This window comes from Kockiozyma suomiensis, assembly GCF_038497685.1.
Source record: "Kockiozyma suomiensis strain NRRL Y-17356 unplaced genomic scaffold V2V93scaffold_17, whole genome shotgun sequence".
NCBI classification, from domain to species: Eukaryota; Fungi; Ascomycota; class Lipomycetes; order Lipomycetales; family Lipomycetaceae; genus Kockiozyma; species Kockiozyma suomiensis.
Window position 1 is genome coordinate 54,709 of NW_027117680.1, and position 23,684 is coordinate 78,392.

The 23,684-nt window shown below is 43.3% G+C and overlaps 7 protein-coding genes across 7 annotated transcripts; 3 read left to right on the forward strand and 4 right to left on the reverse strand.

Annotated features, from left to right (window-relative positions):
* Window positions 1-791: 791 nt before the first annotated feature.
* V2V93DRAFT_96304 (uncharacterized protein) lies at window positions 792-2,336 on the reverse strand. Its single transcript, XM_066912837.1, has 2 exons — window positions 893-2,336; window positions 792-820 (listed from the first exon to the last, which is right to left on the reverse strand). Exon 1 carries the CDS (start codon window positions 2,191-2,193, stop codon window positions 1,003-1,005), a length of 1,191 nt encoding a protein of 396 aa, XP_066763310.1. The 5' UTR covers window positions 2,194-2,336; the 3' UTR covers window positions 792-820; window positions 893-1,002.
* A 4,064-nt stretch (window positions 2,337-6,400) lies between these two features.
* V2V93DRAFT_96390 (chaperonin 10-like protein) lies at window positions 6,401-8,285 on the forward strand. Its single transcript, XM_066912838.1, has 2 exons — window positions 6,401-6,728; window positions 6,807-8,285. The coding sequence occupies exons 1-2, from the start codon at window positions 6,678-6,680 to the stop codon at window positions 7,887-7,889; spliced, it is 1,134 nt and encodes a 377-aa protein (XP_066763311.1). The 5' UTR covers window positions 6,401-6,677; the 3' UTR covers window positions 7,890-8,285.
* On the forward strand, window positions 8,205-10,600 carry V2V93DRAFT_350890 (uncharacterized protein; the record flags this gene model as incomplete). Its single annotated transcript, XM_066907973.1, has 3 exons — window positions 8,205-8,615; window positions 8,663-9,656; window positions 9,792-10,600. 3 exons carry the CDS (start codon window positions 8,205-8,207, stop codon window positions 10,598-10,600), a joined length of 2,214 nt encoding a protein of 737 aa, XP_066763312.1.
* A 126-nt stretch (window positions 10,601-10,726) lies between these two features.
* On the reverse strand, window positions 10,727-12,550 carry V2V93DRAFT_402015 (ammonium transporter AmtB-like domain-containing protein). Its single transcript, XM_066912597.1, has 2 exons — window positions 12,285-12,550; window positions 10,727-12,220 (listed from the first exon to the last, which is right to left on the reverse strand). Exons 1-2 carry the CDS (start codon window positions 12,421-12,423, stop codon window positions 10,881-10,883), a joined length of 1,479 nt encoding a protein of 492 aa, XP_066763313.1. The 5' UTR covers window positions 12,424-12,550; the 3' UTR covers window positions 10,727-10,880.
* A 2,604-nt stretch (window positions 12,551-15,154) lies between these two features.
* On the reverse strand, window positions 15,155-16,568 carry V2V93DRAFT_328972 (Thiolase, N-terminal domain-containing protein; the record flags this gene model as incomplete). The annotated part of the gene is made up of 3 exons (XM_066907611.1): window positions 15,155-15,875; window positions 15,937-16,349; window positions 16,413-16,568. The coding sequence occupies 3 exons, from the start codon at window positions 16,566-16,568 to the stop codon at window positions 15,155-15,157; spliced, it is 1,290 nt and encodes a 429-aa protein (XP_066763314.1).
* A 216-nt stretch (window positions 16,569-16,784) lies between these two features.
* Window positions 16,785-18,027, reverse strand: V2V93DRAFT_375748 (uncharacterized protein). Its single transcript, XM_066911565.1, has 2 exons — window positions 17,627-18,027; window positions 16,785-17,571 (listed from the first exon to the last, which is right to left on the reverse strand). Exons 1-2 carry the CDS (start codon window positions 17,944-17,946, stop codon window positions 17,040-17,042), a joined length of 852 nt encoding a protein of 283 aa, XP_066763315.1. The 5' UTR covers window positions 17,947-18,027; the 3' UTR covers window positions 16,785-17,039.
* Window positions 18,028-20,816: 2,789 nt separating this feature from the next.
* Window positions 20,817-23,319, forward strand: V2V93DRAFT_375756 (major facilitator superfamily domain-containing protein). The gene is made up of 4 exons (XM_066911566.1): window positions 20,817-21,157; window positions 21,216-21,674; window positions 21,729-22,615; window positions 22,677-23,319. Exons 2-4 carry the CDS (start codon window positions 21,269-21,271, stop codon window positions 23,001-23,003), a joined length of 1,620 nt encoding a protein of 539 aa, XP_066763316.1. The 5' UTR covers window positions 20,817-21,157; window positions 21,216-21,268; the 3' UTR covers window positions 23,004-23,319.
* The last annotated feature ends 365 nt before the right edge of the window (window positions 23,320-23,684 follow it).

The following is a 23,684-nucleotide window of genomic DNA, read 5'->3' on the forward strand; positions in this document are numbered from 1 at the left end:
GTAGCCAATCAAGAAGTCAATCAGGGAAATATGGTATACCGGTCCATAAGCACCAGTATAATCAGGAATTCTTCTAGGCATAGCTTATAATCCTAAGAAGTGCATAGGAAAGAGTGTAGTATTATTGACTAAAATCAATCAAAATAGAACTAAATCCCTAGAATCTAAGAATTGAAGAGCACCTTTATTAATAGATTTACTAAGAACACCACAATATGTATCATGGAAAGCTAAATCTAAATTTGCATTAGCTAAAAATACACTAGTGAACCCTTTAATTAATAAATTATTAGTCTATTTACTTAAAAATCCTAATATACTTATATTAGTTAAAACACTAAACCATGTAGCAACTAAAGTAGGGAAACCATCATAAACATCTAATGACCAAGTATGCATTGGAGCACTTGAAGCCTTTAAGTAAGTACCTGATATTATAAATATAGAACCAGAAGCTATACCAAATATAACGCTATTATTATCTATTTCTTCTACTAAATAAATATAAAAAAGATAGTAATGGATGGAAATATATCGGAATAGTCTATTATTTTTTAAATGTATTTTACTTGTATGCCACTCTGCTGGCATTAGATCCGGCCAGTATCTATATTATCGACTTCTTTTCAAATCCTCAGCATTCTCGAAGCTAAGTCACTGCTATTGCACGTGAAATGACAGTGCGCAATATGTGTTTTGATGTCATAGATTCCTCAAAATTAATCATTTCTAAGTGCTATAGTTGTTTTCGAATATTTAAGAAAAAAAAAGTCACATTATCATAGAATCAAATAGTCCCGGTAAAATAAAAAAATAAGCACTAGAAACACGTTACCCTACAATTCCACCTAAAAATATCATGTCAACCCCACACATCGGTACAATCTCATACAGTCATAAATCGAATAAAGGAATGGCGACGCCCAGCAAAGCAAATCAAGCGTGAAGATATAGGATACACAAAATAATATAAAGTCTCTCATTCATATAAAGACAAAAAAATCAAGTAAAATCGATACGGCCAATCTTGGGATACGTGCCGTTAGTGTCTTGGTAAGACCAGTGGACATCGATATACTGGCCAACAGTGGAACCGGGAGTTTGATCGTAAACAGGATGAGCAACACCACCATAATTATAGCTCTTTCCAGGAGTAGTCTTCCAAATGACCGTGTTTGTGACGTTCCAGGGTCCCAGAGGGGTGGGAGCAGTGATAGCGCGGAAAGTACTATCAACCCAGTTGTTGAAAAAGACAAGGAAGTACTGGTTATGATACTCGGAATAGTACATGCTCCCGCTCGAGAATGGCTCAGTACCCTTTATAGCTGCTGATGACTGTCGACGTGCGGTCGGCTGAGGTGCAGTGTAAGACCAAGTGCTAGTTGAGGCATCCCAGTACTGATAGTACGAAGAGTCACCAAATTTGGCAACAGGAACGGAAGCGACATGTACGTCGTAGTTGCTAGAATAAGTCTTGTCGAGAGCGTAAAGATATACAGCGCCATTAACAACAAGATTTGCAAATCCACCGTAGTTGTAAGTGGAAGTATTGAAAGCAATTTTCGTATCACGGGTGATGGAAATTTTGTTGGCCGTGGTGTCAATTGCGTAATTGGCAATGGTATTTCCAACATAGGAATTTGATGAACTAGAGCTGTACTTCTGGACATTGAAGAAATGAGCTGCAGAAGTTTCCGATAACTGAACACAGTTGGTATAAGTCCAGAACGCGTATCTCTTGCTATTAGAATATGAAGCCTCCGTAGTCGTGAAGGGAATGGGGGAGAAGTATCCAACTGAACTAGAAAGCGAAGCGTCCTTCAAAAGCGTGGGATTGCTAAAGTCTTCGACAACACTAAGACTGGATGTCGCAAATCCTCCTAAGGCACCGGAAGCTTTGTATCCAGTAGTATCGCAAAAGACATAAAACGTTCTGTTGTTCAGGGTACATGATCCTCCACCATCACGGTAGACCGTCCAATCGTTAGAGGGGTCATAAAGCCTTCCGTATTCTTGTCTGTTGCTAACCGACAAAGCGCGAGACATTTTGCCCATATTATACTTTGTCTTCACCCATGTTACGGGATTCGTATATGTAGGAACGGCAAAGGAGATAGACGCTGTCGGCGTCGCAGCCGACGCGACGGACGCACAGAGTAATAGGATAGTAGTAGTGGCAGCAGTTAATTGCATCTTTGAAATCCAACGGAAGTATTGACGATTGTCTACCGAGAAATGCGGTTATGAGGCCAGTTTATAAAGACCTGGACCAGAGTCCAAATAGATGCAATATGTCATTGTTACTTTTTTGTGAGAGTAGCGAAGGTACGTACCTCGTAAGAGAGACGTTCAGAGTATTGGTCGGTGGAGCTCGGTACCGTTATTGACATGATTTATTAAGCTCGGTACCATCATCTGTAGTGCTCAAGAACTGGTACCGTAAGTCCGCGCACGAGCGGGATTTAAAAAGAATGTCAGAATGACGATGGAATTAGCACGTACGGGAAAAGGGTTTGTTGCTAGACTAGGCAGTAAGGTACGCGAGTGGAAGAATGTCTGCTTAAAGCGTAATAGCTCTGTTTACGGTGGCGGCGGTGAACTCACCTTTAGCGATGCTCGCGCAGGGTGCAGCCTGATCATGACGCGCGCTAACTTACTCGCTAAACTGCGTATCTGCGTCATGAGCTTGATCTCATCTACTTCTGGAATGAAAATAATAATTGGTTAAAGAAACGTTTGCTCTTTTAACAGACAATGAAGTCATAGATCAGCGGAGTCGGTACTGCGCCGAGCCTTAGAAATATTTACGAAAACAGAGCTGGCAAATAGAAAATCATGATCGATTTTGATTTGGAAACCTTTTAGACAATCTGGTAGCCTGGAAAAAGTAAAAAAAAAGCAATTAATACTTTATCGTCTCATCTGAGGGATAATAATGCGTGCTTTCATATCGGGGCTGCAAAAATGGACCTTGCAGTATTCTGGAACTGGAAGACATTAAGGGTTAGGCAAGATTCGCGTCCGAAAAAAGCGCAGAGCGCGAGAAAGTATGTGTTCTACTACCGAAAACGAGCAATTTAAATTAGAGTAGTACAACTTTGCAGCGAAAAAGTCTCAGATCCACTTCCATGCCGCAAAACGCACGCAAATCCAACGTACGGTACAACATGGCGAGTATGAGAGCAGGGAGTCGATCGTCGAGACGCAAAAGCACAAAAGATGTCAGCTGAGAGCGGTATTGGAGGCAGATCAATCGTTGAAGCATCGCTCACGTCAAATTGCGAACGGTCGGCCGTTGCCGCTTCAACTTCGTCCACAGTGCATGTCGCATGTCCAGCGCCAGCTCAGGTTAGCTCCCTACTGCTCTTGCCCTTGATCAGCACGATGGGCCCGACCTTGTCTGCGAGCAGCTGATTCTGGGTGACGGACGCACACGGGCACAGTAGCTCCACAGTTGGATTTTAGTAGGGTTTTAATACTTATCACCACGATTTCGCTTACATAACTCAACCCACTCGTGAGTGTCTGTGAATGACAAGACCCACAGATTTGGAACTAGACAGGCCCAATAAACCGGAGCAGGCGAGCTGTCGTACGCGCTCTGACTGTCACTCTGACTTCGTTCCATGCCACTGTGCTCGCCTGTTTGGTTTAGCTGCAAAAATACGATAGGTGGGCGATAAAGCCCTACCACCTTGGCCGTCCGCTCGCTAACGGCGGCCGCTGCTGTGCTACGTCATCGCCGACGCAACGTTCTCCCACCAGGGTTTAGCAGCTGTTGAACTTCCGCCTATTGTGCTTAGAGGACCTGTGCCCGCCTTCCCCCCCCCCCTCTCCCCCCCTGTGCCCACCGGTGCTTACCTATTCTTTTACCCGCAGACCATCTTTACCCGACAAGACTAGCGTCTCGGAAATGCAGCGACAGCAGAGTCAGACAAGGCAGTCGGACTGCCATCGAATCCAGTATCGATATCGCAGTTGACGGATTTCTGATCCGTTTTTATCATGGGGCTACACACCGCTGTGAGTCTAGGGTAGCCGCGTCTCTAGGTTATCGTCCAAACCACCCCTCTGTAAACAGGAGACAAGCCAGGGAATCCCTATAGCCTGAAACGTAAATCAATACTTTAGTGATTTGATACCGCAATATTAAGCGCACGATCATTGAAATCTACGCTCGTCTTCTCGTCTTTAGAGTTTGGTCGATGTTGAAAGCAAGCGCAGTCCCAAGCAAATCAACAATCTCAAATATAGAGTTTGCTGTCGTACTCGAGCTGCAGCTTATCAAATCCATCCACCGGGAATGATGATTAAGTGACGTCAATGAAAGTCAGCGATATCTGCCGGACAGGTACTGTAGGCGCAATTTTAATGGCGTCCCTTTCTTTTTGTGCAAATTACGTCACGATAATATGGATCATGCATTCATTTGAAGTTTGCAATTTGCGCCTGGCTCCTCTCCGCAATAGGCAACTTAGCGACACACGGCCAAAAGGCAAGACTCTGTTTCTCGAAAACCCGCAAAATATGCGAACATAATCCAACTATGAATGCTAACGGTTTTACATACACTAATTATCTCATAATGAAATTTTCTAGTTGATCTTCGACACTAATCCATAGCTCTAGTGGTATACCCCATACTTTTCATCTCTGTAGCAGACTTTCTAACGGTGCCTGACTGGCATTTAATCCATGCGCAGCCAAAAATGTGATTAATTTTACAGTCTGTAGCAAAAGAATATGAGAAAAAAGCAGATTGAGCAGTACATTTCTGGCTTGAATTAATAGCTTAGATTTAATAGCAATCAGGCGTCATTCCATTATTCGCTAGCATCCTGCTGGCACACCCGCAAGACGCGCCGCGACGCGACGCGTCTCACCCTAAACCTACTGATTGTTGTACTGATTACCCTATCTAAATCTTTAATCTATAGTAAATAAAAAAAGAGAAATAAACTAACCCAACTAGAAAGGGCAATCAAATACAGTGAGTCAGTAAAAATCTCTTACTTAACGAGCTTGTTTATTTTTCCATATGTCAGATGCACAAATGACTCAATCAAAGAGGCTGTAGGAAATCACCTTGTTTCTTTTTTTCCTATTTTAACCCCCTTTTTTGAGCCCGCCGGATACGGAATATGTGTGTCGGTCCGCAATAAGCTAGTTCGCTTGGCTACTGATTAGTCGCTGAATTTAATGACTACGGAGTGCGATTGCAGCTCTTGCTAGTGAATAGGCAGTGGACTGACTACCTTTGCTTTAGCCAAAATTAAATAGTGACATTCCTTTCAGATTCCCTTCCGTAGCTTTCAGTACCTAATACTAGATGTTACTTCTGGTGATGATAGGGGCTTGCTGTACGATTGATTACTACTAAATGCAATTGTTGCTTCTATCAAATACCTTATTGACTATATCTAGATTTATCATACAACGATAAAACCAAATTCCACAGAGCGAATATTTCATAAATGGAAAACAGTCAAAGAAACTGCTGGTCAATGACTGTTTTCAGTATGTCTACGCTAACTTGAACGCCTTAGATGCAGGCGGAAGAGGAGAAAGCGTCCTCAAGCCACCAAAGCCTGGCTGAATACTATCCATAGCATGTTTGGCTCCTGCAATTTCAGCCCCAACAATAACACAATCTTCTTTGGAGAGGGTGCGGTGATGGAGTATAGGGCTGCCTTAAAAAAAGCGACAGCAAGTTTGGGTGATCAGCGGTCATGACAGGGAGAAAGTCACTGAACCCGGGAAGAACGAAGAACACGAACCTGCTTTGTGTTCCCAGCTCGTAGTGAGCAAACCCTTGTCGATACCAGTGCTGGTAAGCTTTGCACCAAAGTAGTTGGGATGATTCGAAGGGCGGTGATGGTGTCTAAGTCAAGGTCGACGCCGGCGGTGACACCGGTTAAGTTTCAAATCATGATGGGGAGAGGCGATTTGTCAAAGACTTCGTAAAAAAAGCCGTGACGGCCACAGTGTCCTGCCTTGCTCATGGCAAAGGCAAATTAGCTGGGAAGAATTACAATCATAGCGGTCAGCGCCAGCGGCGGCGCACTTCCCCAATATAGCTACGATCTCACGAGCAGATTCGGGGCCAATTCCAATAAGCAAAGGAGCAGAATGATAACCGACATCGTCTAAGAGCCTTACGACCGACTCCGGCCCTCTCAACTCGTTCCTCGACAGCGAGGTGAATTGCAGCGCCGCTGGATCCATGGACTACGAGACCCTTATACCTGCGGTTGCCTGACGAACAACCTGTGTCGGGTCTTGTAGTCGACATCGCCAGATTCATTTCTCAAAGGAGCAACGAGAGGACAGCAGACGCCTTAAAAGTAAGAGCAAGCTAGATGATTGCAACTGCTATCCAAAAACCAAAAAAAAAAAAAAAAAAAAAAAAACGGAGAAAAGAAAGAGATTACATGAAAAGTTTAATACTCCTTGGACTTCATCCCGTGCAATGACTGTATCCCCCCACACTTTTTGTAATCACGTGACATAAGCTGCGCGGGGGTACACTCCGCTTTAGTCGCGTAAAGCGGTTTCTTGCTGTTTTGGCAGTGTTCCCCGCGGGCATAGGCCGAAACGCTCTTATTTAGTATTCTTTCGCTGCCGAGCTCACGGTCTGCCTTTTGCGCGCTCACTGATTTTGGCTGCGCTGATTTTCGATGTCTTCTATTACTGCCTCTGTTCTTGTTGGCCCTAAGGAGCTGGTACTGGTAAGTAAACGTACTTCTTGGGCATCTCATCGAGACAACCTCTCGACCATGGCCTTATTTGCTAACTTTTTCGACCAGGAAACCCGCTCTCTCTGTGCTCCTGGCCCTGACGAGTGCCAGGTTGCCGTCAAGTCTACGACTCTCTGCGGTTCAGATCTACACTACTACAACCATTTTGCAAATGGAGACTTCAAAGTCCGCGAGTCGCTCTCGCTCGGCCATGAGTCCGCCGGCGAGGTCATCGCCGTCGGCGCAAACGTCACAGATCTAAAGCCGGGTGATCGCGTTGCGCTTGAAGTCGGCATCTCCTGTCTTGAGTGTGATTTGTGTCGTCGTGGAAAATACAATCTCTGCTCCAAGATGCAATTTAGATCCTCAGCAAAGTCGTTCCCTCACTTTCAGGGAACTCTGCAAGAGAAAATTAACCACCCGGCTTCGCTCTGCCATAAGATTCCCTCATCGATCTCATACAACGCTGCTGCTCTGATTGAGCCACTATCAGTTGCTATACATTCTTCTCGTCGTTCAGGTGTCACTGCTGGCGACAAAGTCCTTGTCTTTGGCGCTGGCGCCGTCGGTTTGTTCTGTGCTGCCATGGCCGCCGTTTCGGGCGCCTCCACAATTGCAATTGCCGATATTTCTCCCGGTAGAGTTGACTTTGCCGTTAGTCAGGGGTTTGCTACTCACGGTTACGTTGTCCCTCTCGGTCCTCGTCCTACTACCACAGAGGATAAGCTCGAGTCTGCGCGTAGTATTGCCGACGAGCTCACTGCCCTCAAGATGTCAGCTGATGATGACGAAACATTCGGGTCTTTTGACATTGCATTTGAATGCACTGGTGTTGAATCATGTATCCAGGCCTCTATTTATGCTGCCAAGGCTGGTGGAAAAGTTATGTTTGTTGGTATGGGCTCGCCAATCCAGACTCTGCATATCGGTGCTGCCATGACTCGTGAGGTTGATTTGCTGGGAGTTTTCCGATATGCTAATGCGTACCCTACAGCTATTTCCTTGCTTCGACAGAAGAAAATCCCTGCATTTGAGAGTTTAGTCACACATAAGTTCTCCGGACTGCAAAACGTACATGCCGCCTTTGAGGTCGCTGGCAAGACTTCCGATGGAGATGGAAAACTTGTGATTAAAACTGTTATCAATTTTTAAATATCACCATTTGCATTATCTTAACTAGCAGTCTAATGATATTCCTACTGCTCTATTTGATATTTTTACTATTCAAACACATATCTATGCTAGAGCTGCCGACTTCGGCTATATTCGCTTCTCACTGTGAAAGATTCTGAACATGGGCTTAGGGTTTTCCTTACTCCTTTGTATGCTGCCACAGACAGTCTGAATCAGAAAAATCCAATCATGACAAATGCTGATTAATCAAACTTTCCAAAGGCGCGTAGTGGAACAATTGTCCGGCAGCTGACTATTCATTCTTCTTCCACGAAATGCTTTACTGCTACCATAATGGAATTTACTTTTCCATTGGGTCCGAGATGGCCGCGAGCTTCTGTTAAACGGCCTAGGAAGTCAACAATATGCAGAACCTGTGCGCAGCGCAGAATTAAATGCGATCGAGCGAAGCCATCTTGTGGAAGTTGCCAATCTAGAAGTCTGCCCTGCACTTATGCCGAAGCCCAGCAGATAGTAAAACCGCATCGAGTGACTCTTCATGCTCAGCGGCCTTTGCTGATTTCAGCATTGCCTGGGGACATAAATCGTACTAGTGGTAGCAGTAACTCGGCTTCAGTGTCGACTCCCAACTCGGATGAGGAGCCTATTATATCTGCTGGCATGCTTGCCGTCGACAAACGGAGTGGAGCTACTCAATACGCAAATACTGCCTTCTGGCCATCATTTTTCAGTGATGTACGTCTAGTTTTTTCTTGTTGCCTATAGATAAAATTTCTTGCTGATCTGCTTAGGCTGATACGGTCGACCACATGGCCTCAGCTCTGGCAGCAGTTGAACTTGATCGCGAAAAATTGCAGCAGCAGCGAGCCCGTCTTATTGCCAATAGTTTACCGCCAAAAGAAGAATGTGATGCTCTTGTTTCTGATTTCTTTGACTGTGTGTATCCGATGTGCGCCCTGATTCCTCGCAGTCAGCTATGGGATCTCTATAACGGCTTCCGCACAATCGAGTCTGACCCGTCTGCCTTCTGCGTAATTTTTTCTTTGCTTTACGGAGCGTCGGTTGCTCGAAATAGTCGACTGCGGTATACAGCAGCAAAACATGATCAGATTTTACGAGATGATCCTTATAGAGAGCAGATAAACCGTTTCCAAGTAGCCACTGAGTCGGCTCTGCGTATAGCTGACTTTCATTCGCGTCCGTCCACGATGTCACTTCTGGCTGCTACAATCCTGCAGACTTGCAACCGTCGGCAGAGCGTTGCTGCGGCCTCTGCTGCTGTTTCAGGATTGATCCGCGTGGCTCAGAGCATGGGATTACATCGTGATCCAGCTTTATTCAAGTCAAACAATATCCGGGGCGAAGAAGGAGAAACTCGCCGCCGCATATGGTGGCATCTTGTTTATTTAGATGCTGTAGTGTCTGTCGGTAATGGACTACCTACAACGGTTCAGCAAACCGGTTATGATGTGAAATTAGCATCTACTGATCTTAAAGGCCTTCTTGACGAAGATAAATGCTTGATTCTATTCAACAATTCACTTGCGAGTTCAATGCATGCTCTTGGACCTCAACTGTCTGACATGTATGGATCAAAAGGAATCACAATGGACACACTTTCGACACTTCTGAAGACTCTAACTGATGTGAAAATTCAGTTTTCAGATACGTTGAAGAAATTGGAAAAGCTCACATTTGAGCATACATCACAATACACCACTCGTGCTCAAATGCTTCGTGTTAGAGATTCTACAATTGTACTGTTGGCTCTTTCTTGTGAGAAAGGTTTGCTGGTTACATATCATATGAATTTCGAACTAGAGCGGCGAGAAGTAGAAGACCGTTTCCCGTTTTCCGGGGCTGCCAATGCTGCAGTTGCTGCCGCTGCTGCCGCTACTACTTCTTCTTCTCCTTCTTCAGCAATCACCCCGCTGTCATCGAACGCAAATCTTGATGATGATGGCGAGCAATGCAGAAGTCCGCATCGTCGAGTCCATTTTGCGTGTGTCGCGCTGAGGTCGCTGAAACTGTATCTCAAGTTGGCTAATGCGCCCGACCGTGCTAATTTTTCATGGTATTTATCGTCCGTTCCACAATTCCATGCTATGATTGTCGTGTTGAGAGATATATGCTCGTCACCCTTACGTGGTTTAGTAGCTTCTGATGGCGATTTGATTGAAGATGTTGCACGATTTCCGACATGTGTAACTTCAGAATTGGCAGCAATGATACGAGAGCAAGACGATGATGAGCGACTTGCTGTTGTAGAGGAAGTTAAGCGTGTCACCGAATTTCTAAGATTGAACGAATCCTCGCCGTTCACTAAACTGCAATGGGCAAAAATGTTGCGTTTATTAGATTCCGCTAGACAAGCCAAGCTCAATTCGCTACTTGAGCGTGATAAGTCTTCTGCCAAATATGGTTCTCGGCTTGATAGTGATTCCTCTCAAGGATTATCATCTGCCACGTCGATTCCGATTCCTGATCTTGAGCCAGTAACCGCAGTTGCGGAGCCGCTGACCGATGCAGAAATTGACTCGCTACTGCATATGGATATTGATAAAGCTGTCGAGTCACTATTTGGATCTACTGATAACAAGTTCCTCTCCAGCTCATCAGCAGACCCCGCTGCGGGTTTAAATGCTGTCCCGGAAGAGGCTTCGTTTCAGGATCTTGCAGCAATGTCTGGATTTGATTTTGATTGGTCGGTTTATTCTTATTCTACGTGATACGATTTTTCTAGCTATCAGTTATGTTTACTGAGTAAAGGCTTTTTAAAACTTTGTTGTAAATAACTTCAGATCAGGAGTTTTAGCGATTTACAGTGTAATTAATGTACGCAGTATTGCAAAGTCTTGCTAATAATACATAAGAAAGATAGATTAGAAATTGTACAGTATTATATATAATATTAGAATGACTCTCTGTCAAGTTTTATAACCCAATCAAAAACACCTAAAAAAAATTACTTAACCGATATACCACCAGTATGCCCATCCACATTTCTATCTATTCATCCTTGGCTATAGAAGCTACAGAATCCGAACCCTGAGATTCTATGAGTTGCTGCCCGCGAACAATCATAGCATCCAATATGCCGTTGGCCTTGAGCATTTCAAAAAGCTCATAGTCACCCATACCTTCTTTATATAAATAATGAGCATCGAGACCCTCTTCCTCTTCTATTTCTTCACTTCTAAACTGAAGCCCGGGGATATAATTGATTATATAAATTAAGATGACGGATACGACAAAAGTATAGCCGCAGATTGCGCAAACCTCTGCAAGCTGATAGCCAAGTTGAACATAATTGTGGTCAACCCACCCCGATGCAGTGCTCACTCCATCTAGTTCTGTGACCCAGTTAGCAGCAAAGAGTCCAGTCATGACAGCCCCAGCAGCGCCGCCAATAGCATGGTTCTTGAAAACCATCAAACCCTCATCTATGCGCAGTAGCCTATTGACATAATCGTCAAGACCGCGGACAATGACAGCTGCAACAAATCCAATCACAGCTCCAAAGTAGATTGGGACATAGCCAGCCGCAGGAGTGATAGCAACGAGGCCAACCATGACACCACGGCATGATCCAGAAACACTGAATTTTCCTTTGTAGATGATGTACTCGACGCAGTTCCAACCCAAGATACCAGTAGCGGCTGCAAGATTTGTATTTGCAAGAGCGTACCCGGCACGCACTGTTGCGTTCAAGCTTGATCCGCCGTTAAATCCAAACCATCCAAACCAAATGAAAATAGTGCCGATGTAAATCATGAGAGGCGAATGTGCCGGCTCATGACGAAATTTACGACCCAGAATCCTGTGTCCTGGCTCTTGAGAGCCTTTTCGCTCTCCTAAAACAAAAGCCAAAGCAAGTGAACCTACGCCTGAGGCAATGTGAACAGGACCACCTCCAGCATAATCAAGGGCGCCGAGAGTATATAGCCATCCGTTTGCGTTCCAGGTCCAGCAAGCAATAGGACAGTAGACAATAGTTGCCCAACAGAAACAGAAAACCATAGATGGGAGAAGCTTAGCCCTCTCAAAAGCGCCACCGATCATAATGATAACTGTTTCGACGCAAAACATGCACTGAAAAAAGCAGTAAGTGATCTCGGGGATATATCCTACTGGCGCTGCAATTACATTTTTTAGGCCAAAATTCTTGAGGGTGCCAATGAATGGGGAAGCGTCAGAGGCATAGGCAAGAGAATATCCCCAAAAAAACCATTGGAAGGGAATCAATCCCAGGATGGCCATAGATTGCCAGAGAATCGACATTGCCGACTTTCGTCGAGCTTCACCAGCGTAAAAAAGACCAATACCTGGAATAATAGGCATAATTAAGGCTGCAAAAGAAGCAGATGTTAGCGCTGATATTCTATCAGTAATAATAATAGAAAAATTACAAACCTCCAGAGATCATCAGCCAGACCTGGTGACCTACGCTGTCCGCGTACGCGACATTAACATCCATGATCTGGGAGTTACCTCCAGCATCTGTCCACAATGGGAACGTATCGTTAAAAATATCGGAAGGATATGTAGCCATTATGTTAATAGCTCAGAGACTACACGCAGTATCAGGAGGCAGACTCGTAGCGTTATTTAATAGTTTTGCCTAGCACGTCGTAAAGTAGAGGTAAATGGAAGGTTAGAGCGAATTCAACGTTTTATTAAATTCGCTGTACCCGGCTCCGGCGAAGGGCGCAAGCGCGATAACCGTAATGCGGCGGTGCTATCTGATATTTTTTTACTTCATTCCTTAGGACCTATGTTTCTGACCTTGACTACAAGGCACGTTGCATGCAGTGGCTCAAGCTAGATATTACATATAATTTATTATTCAGTGCGCATTTTAACGACAATAGGAAATTAAGGCCAAATACCAAGTGCTTCGTCGTAATCGAACGCAGACATGAACGTGAGTGTCATGTGTGCCGTACTCGGCGAGCCGCACACCAGCCACAGCAGTAGACACGCAGCTCCTCGTCTTAATTTGGACTGGCAGATTAAGCCCGCTTTGATTTCGCATCTCCTGCTGTATCTAAAGCAAATCGCAATGTGCTATCTCGTCAGCCAACAGTATTGAGCCACTAGAATCTATAATTGGCTTTCATAAATTCTGTGTCGATATCATATGTAGTTTCTTGGAGACTACCACAGTCTATGATTTGCCTAAAAGTACGAGTGTCAACTATGCTGCGAATTAAAAACTCTTTTATCTGACAATGTGTTATCTTTCCTTTAAGATATTATATCTGGTACTAATATATTCTCGGGCACTGGTATCTTCTCGGATTGTGGCCGCAGAGCTTTGTCGTTCGCACTGGGTTTCTCAGACTAAATTCGGCATGAGGGAATGACTCTGGTTTGGTCGGTCGATCTGCAAAATAACTCGTAAACACAATCTTGTAATGATTCACTTTGTGGCAGGCTTTGAGGCCCGTCGACATATGAAATGTTCTCCAACGGTGCGTTTGGAGTGGCCGTTTTCTATTGATACTGAGAGTAGACAACTTGCTAGCGATTTAGAAAGCCTTCTACCAATTAATTAAACAACAAATTTCCATTATTAATATTATTGAAATGCCTTGGCTCAAGCGGATACTCTAGTAAAATATGATTGCGGAAGCGCGACAGGAAAGTTGCATATCTCCCTATTTATGACTTACCGACGATCTCTGTTTTTCGACAGAAGGCATGAGTTCTCTTGCTCTCGAAATTTAAAAAGCAAAATTATATCAGTCTTCACTAAGAGGCAAGAAACGTTTCTCGGATATACTCGATTCTGTTTTGCCTTGATATGAGCTGTACAGTTGATCTGCAGCCGGGATGCGGTCGTGATACAGTTTGCGAATCCCATTGCGGGGAAATAAAGCTACGGGCACAACGCTAGGCGACTGTTTACGTATCTATAACTGTCAACTCAGACAAAGTATTCGTTTTTCTCAGGGTCCTTATAATATAGCTCCTGTTTGGGTTGCTTTATGGCAGAATTGGGGCCTGATACAGCGGTGCGGCTTGCAATGAGCCAATGAGAACCGGGCAGTCGCGCAACAGAGACGCGATACGTTTACTAACGCGGCTACAGCAAAAACTCTGAGCTATATTTCAGTCATATTATAAGCCTCCAATTCCGCGAAATCTGCTTTTTGTTGAGTCCCGGGCGATTCGCGAAGCGATCTATACATTAGTAGTGTAGGTAAATTTCTAGACTGCAGCGGGTGGTGCTCAGAAAGCTATTGAGCAATAAGTTTCTGTAGACTCACGTGGTTTAGCTGGCTGACTAAGAATTAGATATGGACACCTAGTCACTCCTTCTCGCCAGCAATATCACTCTAAATTCTATATCAATATACATTCTTTATATACATACTTTTGTGCCATGCATCAGAAGTCTAGCCACCATTTGCAGTAATCGAGAAAGATGTAGATCGACACTGTTCGCAACCGGCACTTGTATTTTACTACATATTGCAGGCGACATTTCGTCATACAACGAAAAGGGATATGCAGATAGCTGCTCGCTGATCAGGGTTAATTACATTCACAATATATGTGCATTTCAAATTGCTCAAAGTCGATGATCACTTTGCGTGTTATATAGATTATAAATTTAGAAAGCAGCAAAGACCAATCACACACCAGTGAATACTGTAGCTCTATGCTAGCGATGATGTCACCAAATGCATTTAAATCTTGACTTAGTCAATGACTTAGTCAAGAAGCTCAAAAAGCAGTGTTTGAGTTTTTCTTATCAAGATCAATGACATTGATATCTGAACAGAGAATATCGCCTGAGGTTGAGGGTACGCATGCGCCACACCACGTAATTTTGGGTTAAAAGTGGTTCTTGGTTCACCCGCTGGTCTAAATCAGGGCAAGGGCAAAAGTCCGGGTATCAGCTTAGCTCTTAGCCGAAAGTTGAGTTGCAAGATATCCAAAGTCCGCGAGACGTTCAATTTAAAAGTGCAGCTTGTTTTGACACTCTTGGAGTCAGAAATAATGCTTCTCTGTCGAACTTTAGTTTCTTTGTTCGTTTACCGAACATTGTGGTGTCGGATCAAAGATTTTCCAGATCACAGAGTGCGTCAGTAAACAATTGAGCCAATCAGCTTCCGCCTGTCGCGTCTCTCGCGCGCATCTTTGAACCCTATACCTTTTCGAATCCCTCGCTGACAACTGCCAATATGTTCCTAGCGTAACTTACTGAATTATGAAATATTCTTCACCAGTTTCTTTCGACAATAAAGCACATCTTGCATGTTTGCGCCGGTATTTTAAAGTCGTTGCACAATCATAGCACTTGCTGCGCCCCCGCCATTGCATATTGCTGCAACCCCGTACTCTCCTTCCTTTAGCGAATACAACAACGTAACAAGAATTCGGCATCCGCTTGCGCCAATAGGATGTCCAAGTGCAACTGCTCCACCCTTAACATTCACTTTTCTTGGATCTAGTCCAAGTAATTCTTGATTTGCCAGAGAGACGACGGCGAAGGCCTCATTGATCTCCACTTTTGCGATATCAGAGATATTCAGCCGAGCTTTCATTAGCGCCTTTGGGATACACAGAGAAGGAGCAGTTGTAAAATCAATAGGATCTGTCGCTACATCGGCGTATGCAACAATTCGACCGAGAGGACGAATCAGGTCGTCCCTTTCATCGTCTAATCGCGACTCAGATGCTAGCACTACTGCTGCTGCTCCATCATTAATGGAGCTAGCATTAGCAGCTGTCACAGAGCCAGAAGCTGTCTTGTCAAATGCTGGGCGAAGCGTAGGAAGACGAGATATATCTACTGAACTTGGTTCCTCATCTGTGTCGATCATAATTGTCGAACCATTGCGTCCTTTGATCTCAACCGGTGCAATCTCATACTTAAACAAGCCATTCTTCTGTGCCGATAGAGCGCGTTTGTAAGACTCAATAGCATATGCATCTTGTTCTTCTCTTGAAATATTGAACCTTCGTGCTGTATTTTCCGCGCAAAGACCCATACTATCGCAGTAAAATTAGCAATGATTCTTTTAGCAAAGCTCCTCAATATCAGATTGCATACTGAATGTTATTATATACATCCCACAGCCCATCTTTCACAATAGCATCGCGAACAGAACTGTGTCCGTAAAATTGATTCCGGGATAAATAGAATGGAGAGTTACTCATACTCTCCATTCCTCCAGCAACCATTACACTAGCTTCTCCTGACTTTATTTCTCGTGCAGCTAGCATAACTGCCTTCAATCCGGAGGCACAGACTTTGTTAACGGTTGTCGCATCTGTCGAGACGGGGAAGCCTGCACCAATAGTCACCTGTCGCGCAGGGGATTGCCCGACGTCAGCCTGTAAAACCTGCCCCATATATACTTCTGAGACTTCCGAAAGATCCTGGAGACCTGATTTTGCTACAGCGGCTTTGACAGCCGTGATACCAAGTTCAATCGACGATACTGTTTTAAATACTCCGTTAAACTAGCAGATCACGAGAAATTAGTCAGTATCACTAAGAAAAAAAAAGAATGATAAATCCTCTACCTTTCCAATTGGTGTGCGAGCTGCCGCTACAATATAAACATCATCGCCTTCCCGTCTTAAAGCAGTTGAAGAATGAAATGAGCGAACAGAGTATCGCCCGAGCTTGTCACAACCACCGAAATGCAAGCGGTATCCTCTAATAATTTCACTCTTCATACTGAAATATAAATTGTCTCTGAAGCTTATGGTAAATCGATCACAAAAGACTACTCGATAAGAACGACGCACTAAATGTTAAAAAAATTGTTAATGCTTTTACATGGTTGCTGAGATTGATGTGCGGCTCAGTATTCTTACGCTGCATAGCTCTTTGTCTCTATTAGTCGACCACTTTACGGTCGCCAGCAAGACTGACTGAGACAAAAAATATACTCTCTTTCATTCGAAATATATTAATTAAAATTAAAAAAATTAAGCAAAAAGTCGTACGACTAATTCGTAAATCACTTAAAACAAAAACAAAAAAAAATAATGTTAAACACCATTCCTGGAACACCAATACTCCCCAGCCGGTTGGTATTTCAAAACACAAAACGAAGAAAGTTGCAAAATACCCGAAATACTGTCTGATTACTATATCTAGACAAAACCTATAAATGAATTGCCTAGATCAACAATCGCCGAACTTTATGCAGCGCCAGCACTCTTTGCGGGAGCACTATTGCGTGTACCTTCGGGAATTCCCAGACCTAGCTCATCGATATCAAGCTTGCGCGAAAAGAATAGCACAGCAGAGTTCAGAGCAGGCAAGGCTAATATGTCCAAGATACCATAGAAAACGCCTTCAGATGTCGGGGAAATAACATTTCCGCCTTCTGCCAAGCCCCAGGCAACCGGATACAAAGAATAAATGAGACCCACACATCCTAGAATCATCAAGAAAACTGAGCGGAGCTTAGGTTCGACTGTGCAAGCGTTCAGCGTCCCAAGAGAAGGTACAGCGACGGCGGTGAAGTTATAGAACAGCAATATCCAGGCGACGGCACCGATTGTGAAATATCCCCATTTATAACTGGTTGAAACAAGAGCACCAATCAATCCGCAGATTACGTAGATTTCGACAAGGGTGGCCATGAAGAGTGACACGACCCAGTTAAGACCACTGAAGAGAGCCATGTTTAAAACAAGTAAAGGAGCAGTCAAAAACCATCCGATATATCTAGACATTGAGGTTAGCCACGAGCCCTAATATAAAAGTAAGTAAAAATACCTGCCTTGCATAAAACACTTGACGAATACCGCCATTTTGGTAATGACCAAATTCGGTCTCAATTCCCGTCCAACCAAGATTGGAGGCCAAGCTAAAATAGGTGATGGACATAAACAAAGCAGCAGCTATTGAAGTGTAATGGAAGAATCTCTCACGACGTTCGACCTTGTAAGTAAACCCGATATAGCAAAGAGATGTGACAGCCATTACGCAGAACACCGTCCAATACCAATCAGATCCATTAGTAACCAGCGCGATCTTCGCGCCAGTGCTTGGGTTTGTGTCAAGTGCGTCGTTTCGAGCAACTAAGTGAATTGCAGACATATTAGTTAACTGCGTTAAAGAAAGTTGTGAGTGTAGTTGGAAGAAGAGATGGAAGTATATGGATTGGAATATCTGATGAATACGGGAAAGCAAAAGACCAAAGCAGTCTTAATATACTCGTCAGATCTTATGCTAGGTGTTAAGAGTATTCCTACGTCACCGCAACTATTGCGTTGTTCCCGCCTCATGCCGACAAAGCCGACGACGCGAAGTGGTGAAGAGAATTCCATAATCAGCAGATTCCAATCAGTGACGTCAAGCGCAATTCATAATAGGGTTAGGTGATTGTTTAAGCGAAGCGTTCAAAGCAGAGAATAATAGGTCGCTTGCAGGAACACGCCTGAACCCATGAACCCGGCTGTTCCGGAGCGCCGCAGGAAGCATGTGACAGTAATCCATCACTCACGCAATTCTCGCTAGAATTCTCCAGAAAATCTGCAATCGTGTGACGTATCGCATAATCAAGAGTGGCCAACTGTCAGAGAGCGCATGCTTCATCTCCACAACTGCGCCGGACATAATCGAGCGCAGATGTCAGCCCTTGATTAACGATTGGCGTCGGTATGCCTCTAACATGCAGCATTGCGATGTCAGGTGAGCAAGAATATCACACCGTCGTTGCAGCTGGAAATTGGATTCCCACAAATTCCGACAGACCCAGCATATGTAAGAGCCTTTTTTTGGTTTGATATATCGTCATAATGGCTGCCAAAAGCTCATTTATTAGACGCACAGAGTTCATAGGAGTTCATAGCCAAAGCACAACCTTTATTCTGTAAAAGATCCAAAGTTCCGCGAAGACAAAGAATATTCAAGGTCAACTCTGCATATTAATGATCGCTAATCTCCAGAAGTGAGGCCGCGGGTAGCGGCAGTAGGGAATTGCTATAGGTAAAAAGTCTTTGAGTTATGACCGACGCCGGTACGCCGGCAAGAACTCGAATTAGCTCCATCGCCAGTCAACTTCTAGCTTATAGAGGTATTCGTGAAGATCTAGCGGGTAATTTTTTGCACTACCGTCACCCTCAATTGCAAAATTGATCCTCGTCGGCCTGCGCGGACCACTAACCATACTAAACAGATGCATCAGTCCTAATTGCCTAAATGCTAACATCGACGATCGCGAAGATGGTATTGGTACTTCTGTTCCATCCCTTTCCCGCCAAAAATAAACACTAAGCTTGAGCTCCGTTCCCTCCGACAGAGAGTTTTATGAAACAGCAGACGTCCTGCTAATAGCTTAACTCCATTCTCATTTGCAGTTAGTGTACATTTTGTGCAAATGGTTCTCAGAGTTTCTAAATGAGTTATCGGTGTTCCTGAATCGACAATAGCTAGGAAGCTGAGTAGAGATGCTATATCCATCGTTAAATGCTCCAGGCTGAGAGGAACTCGAAGTCTACCAACCATATCAAATGAGCCAGAGAAGATTCAAGTAGTTATGTTTAATATTCAGCATGAACTCTTTGGGTTTTTACACAAGACTTGTTCTCTCAAGGTCATCTGTGGTCGACTGGAACAAGTTATGTAGCTGCTCTCCGCTGCAAGTGAGCATCTAATTACTCTGAATATCTCGTTCCCTAGAATTAGTAAAATATATCGAGCGCACGTGGCCTTGAGCTCGGCGCACATGCTCTCGCACTAATCCATCCGCAACCGAAGTGCCTCGGCATGATCGAAAATCAAGCCCTTCTCGAAGCTGAGGTGTTTTGTGTAATACGCACACACGTCCGGCACGGCTAACAAGCTATAGCCGAGGGATCTCCGGCGTTGACAAATAAGTGAGTATCTGAAGTTATATCTCGACGACAAGCACAAGTGAAAAATTCCCGGTGATCAATCAATGATATGACAGCTGCTTTACGGTTTTGCCTACGAAGACCAGCGCTTAATTTAAGTAATTAGCATTGGCAAATAAGCATAAAATGAGTTTGATTGGGTGAACAAACATCAACTTTATCAGGTATCACCTATAATATTTTGAGTATCTGTAAAAGTCTGGTAATATCGACCTTCTGGAAAGAGTTTTTAGATCTCACTAAAGGCGGCGAGCTGGACCACCTACCGATGAAGTTGTACAATATTTGTTCCTTTGATCATATTATGCATCTGCTTTTCTTCTTGGTTGCTAGCGATTGGGCAAATTTCTTATCTCTGACCCGATTTCACTAGTCTTCGTTGCCGTATAGGATGTGCTGACAGACATTGAACGATAATAAATTATAAGAAAAGATTAAATGGTTCTTACTTCTTGATGAGGTAATTGTGCTGGTTTTCTTGGAGTTCAGGAAGTTTTCTAGAGCCGCAGGCACTTGACTACGCCCCCAGCCCCCATCTCTGTCCTGCACCGGCAAAGTTGAATAAGAAAATGAAGCGGCATCAGTCAAAGAGCAGCTGATTATGTATATTAAAACACTTCTATATACCTGATTATATATTACAGAATATTTCCGTATATATCATGGAGTACGTGTTGAGTGTACCCCAGAATCCCATCTTTCATATCGTCTATACACCTATTTGTCCAGCTGCTATGCTTTACATCAGTTTTGACATCCGTAGTACTGTGTATTTGATCAAAGCAGGAAAAAGAGTGGCCCGCACACCTAATCGTCCTAAAATACTCTAACATACTCACCTCATCTCATTACTAGTCGATAAATGGACAATCGCTGATAATACAACCCTAATCCAAACTTATCTTGATAGTGTGGGAGTCGTAGTCCATACATAATTCGGCAGTCAATCCATTTCTTAATCTCTTAATAGTTTTTTTATCTTTAGATTTCAGATTTGATCTCTATAAAAAGAATAATCGATGCTAAACCACAAAGCGAGATTGCGCAGAACTCTCTGAGCATAGTCGGCTGATATATCTATCGGCATTCTTTACCTTTATGATAAACCCTACAGCCACAGCAATTTTTTGAACAAGACTGCTCGTACTCGTCTTTTCACTCACACCCGCTGTCCAGCTTACTGTTCCCTCAGTCGAAATTGATACCCTATAAAAATATTGAAGAGTATCAAGAGTAACTTTCTTGCGAGATTCAAATTGGCAAGCTTTTATCGAATTTTCTTTTCGTGACACTTGAACACTGAAAAGGCAACTAAGCTGTGAAGTGTTGTGGCAAGCACAAATCTTTATCGATTAGTTGAAGCTGCTAGAGATTGATTTATATGCAATATTGAGAAGCAAAAATATTTGCCAGTAAAGTCTATGAACAAAGTGAGCAATTTGTAAGCATTTACTGACAAATTGCGATTAGCCACCGAGTGCCTTTTCTCATTATTTGTCAGAACCTCACAACGATTTGTCAATATGCAGTCTTTTCTTCAAATGCGTCGCATTAGACGTGATGTTGCTTCTCTATGCTCTGATAATGAAAAACTGCAGGCTGTACAGCCCACCTTGCAAGACGATAGCGACGAGTCAGTGAGACCGCTTCCTCATGACGATGTCGATATTAATATTTTAAGCTGTGCCAGACGATTAGAGAAAGAACCAATAAACAATTCTGACGATGAAGTGTTTGTGGTGGGATGGGATGGCCCTGATGATCCTTCCAATCCAAAAAATTTTTCCATGACAGTCAAAATAGGCACTACTCTAATTGTGGCCCTTATTGCATTCGTTGTAGGCGCAGCCTCAGCTACCGACGCAGCTGTTCTGAAACAGAGTTCTGAAGAGTTTCATGTTAGTGATGTGGTGGGAAGTTTCTCGACTGGTACGTTTTGATTCAAAATTTACTAATTGTTGTATTTTTACTTATTTTATTCAGGTGCCTATTTAAACGGTTATGCTTTTGGCGCTGTATTAGCGGCTCCATTCTCAGAGACTTTGGGCAGAAATATCATATATAGCTCCACAATGGTACTCTTTATGTGCTTTATTATGGGATCTGCACTAGCTCCGAATATAGGCGGACAGATTGTTTTGAGATTTTTTGCTGGATTTTTTGGGTCCACTCCACTTGTTTGTGCCGGTGGTTCTATTGCTGATCTTTGGGACCAAATGGGAAAAACTTACGCTTTCCCGTTATATGGAGTCACCGGGTTCGGCGGCCCTGTTATGGGCCCTGTAATTGCCAGTTATATAGGCACTGAAATGAACACATGGAGATGGGCGGAATGGATCAATTTATTCATGGCAACGCTGGCTTTGATAATAATTCTGGCATTTATGCCCGAAACATTTGGTCCTTTAATCTTGAAGTGGAAAGCTGAAGATATACGCGCCGTAACTGGTGATTCAAGATACAAAGCCGAACTAGAAATCACACACAGAAAATTTAGCACTCGTATGAAGGTGGCTTTGACTAGACCTTTCGTAATGGCAGCAGAGCCAATCATCATTCTTATGGCTCTGTATATGACAGTGATCTACATCGTTCTTTTCACATTTTTGGATGGTTTCACTTTCATCTTTGATGAAGTTTATGACATTGGTCAAGGACTTACCAACGTCTGCTTTTTGGGATTATTCATTGGCATGCTTCTGCCATCATTTTTGATTTATCCTGTATATAAAATTACAGCAAAGGACCTTGCCAAAGTTCATTCAGAAGGCCGACGTGACTTAGATCCGGAAGTACGTCTATGGTTTGGAATGTTGGGTGGTTCAATCTCAATTCCTGTTTCGTTACTCTGGATGGGCTGGACTGACTTTGTGAGCGCTTTTTTTCTTTGCAATCTTCTTTTTAGTGCGCATTCTGACTAATTTTTTGCAGGCCAGCGTGAGCATATGGTCGCCATTGCTGGCATCAGCGTTATTTGGATATGGTGTCCTTTGTATTTTCATTACTGTATATATGTATGTTATTGATTCATATGAGATTTACGCAGCATCCGCTCTCACGTTGGTTACATTTATGAGATACAGCGTTGCCGGTGGTATGACTATTGCTGGGATACCTTTCTATAGAAATATGGGCCCGCATTGGACATTAACAATCTTAGGATGCATAAGTGCGCTTCTAGTTCCTTTGCCGTATGTATTTTACTTTTGGGGGCGCAAAATCCGTGCTTTCAGTAAACATGCAGCTGTCAAAGTTTGATAAGCTTGAGCTCGTAGCTTCAAGCTAGATGATAGCGAGTCAAAACAAGGTTGAATCTATGATAACAGCATTGTGGGTAGCTGAAGTCAGTGGGTGAGCCAATAGATTAATGTATAATTACTTGCTTTGCAAGTTGTAATTTAGAAATTGATATTATCTATAAATCGCTAGTTGAGCTATTATGTATGCATTTATACTCAATAATCACTGTGTGCTTTGGATGCTTCTACATCTTCCTTATAATGAAACAAGACAAAGGCTTATTATTGCTTCATTTCATATATATATATAGGGAGTCAAAATCCTTATAACAAGGGCTAGTATATTCTTTGGCAGTGCTGCTTTCATATCATATATTTAACTGTTTAGCTGTACGCAGCAAAATACTTTGTGATATTTGACTAAATGTGATTATACAAGTTTGGTTGCTCCTTTATAGCTGGCTAAAAACCCAACAGACTTACCCTGATTCTTGTCTATATACAGCAAATCAAATTGTTTTCAGATATTTGCATATTTTTTTTTTGTTTTAAGAGATATGATTACATTCTTTATTTTTGATACAAGTGTTATCAACTGCTAAAGATCTTATTTTGTTACCTGCATCTTCTAGTTCAGCTTTCATCACCATTGAATGCACTGTTCTCAGCTTCCTAAATTCACTGTCTATATCTTTGATCT

Coding starts and splice junctions, on each gene's coding strand:
- V2V93DRAFT_96304 (XM_066912837.1), bottom strand. CDS start 2,193: ATGCAATTAACTGCTGCCACTACTACTATCCTATTACTCTGTGCGTCC.
- V2V93DRAFT_96390 (XM_066912838.1), top strand. CDS start 6,678: ATGTCTTCTATTACTGCCTCTGTTCTTGTTGGCCCTAAGGAGCTGGTA. Junction 6,729..6,806: donor GCCCTAAGGAGCTGGTACTG/GTAAGTAAACGT, acceptor TTTTTCGACCAG/GAAACCCGCTCTCTCTGTGC.
- V2V93DRAFT_402015 (XM_066912597.1), bottom strand. CDS start 12,423: ATGGCTACATATCCTTCCGATATTTTTAACGATACGTTCCCATTGTGG. Junction 12,221..12,284: donor CTGGCTGATGATCTCTGGAG/GTTTGTAATTTT, acceptor CTTCTTTTGCAG/CCTTAATTATGCCTATTATT.
- V2V93DRAFT_375748 (XM_066911565.1), bottom strand. CDS start 17,946: ATGTCTGCAATTCACTTAGTTGCTCGAAACGACGCACTTGACACAAAC. Junction 17,572..17,626: donor CGTCAAGTGTTTTATGCAAG/GCAGGTATTTTT, acceptor CTCAATGTCTAG/ATATATCGGATGGTTTTTGA.
- V2V93DRAFT_375756 (XM_066911566.1), top strand. CDS start 21,269: ATGCAGTCTTTTCTTCAAATGCGTCGCATTAGACGTGATGTTGCTTCT. Junction 21,675..21,728: donor GGTGGGAAGTTTCTCGACTG/GTACGTTTTGAT, acceptor TATTTTATTCAG/GTGCCTATTTAAACGGTTAT. Junction 22,616..22,676: donor GGATGGGCTGGACTGACTTT/GTGAGCGCTTTT, acceptor AATTTTTTGCAG/GCCAGCGTGAGCATATGGTC.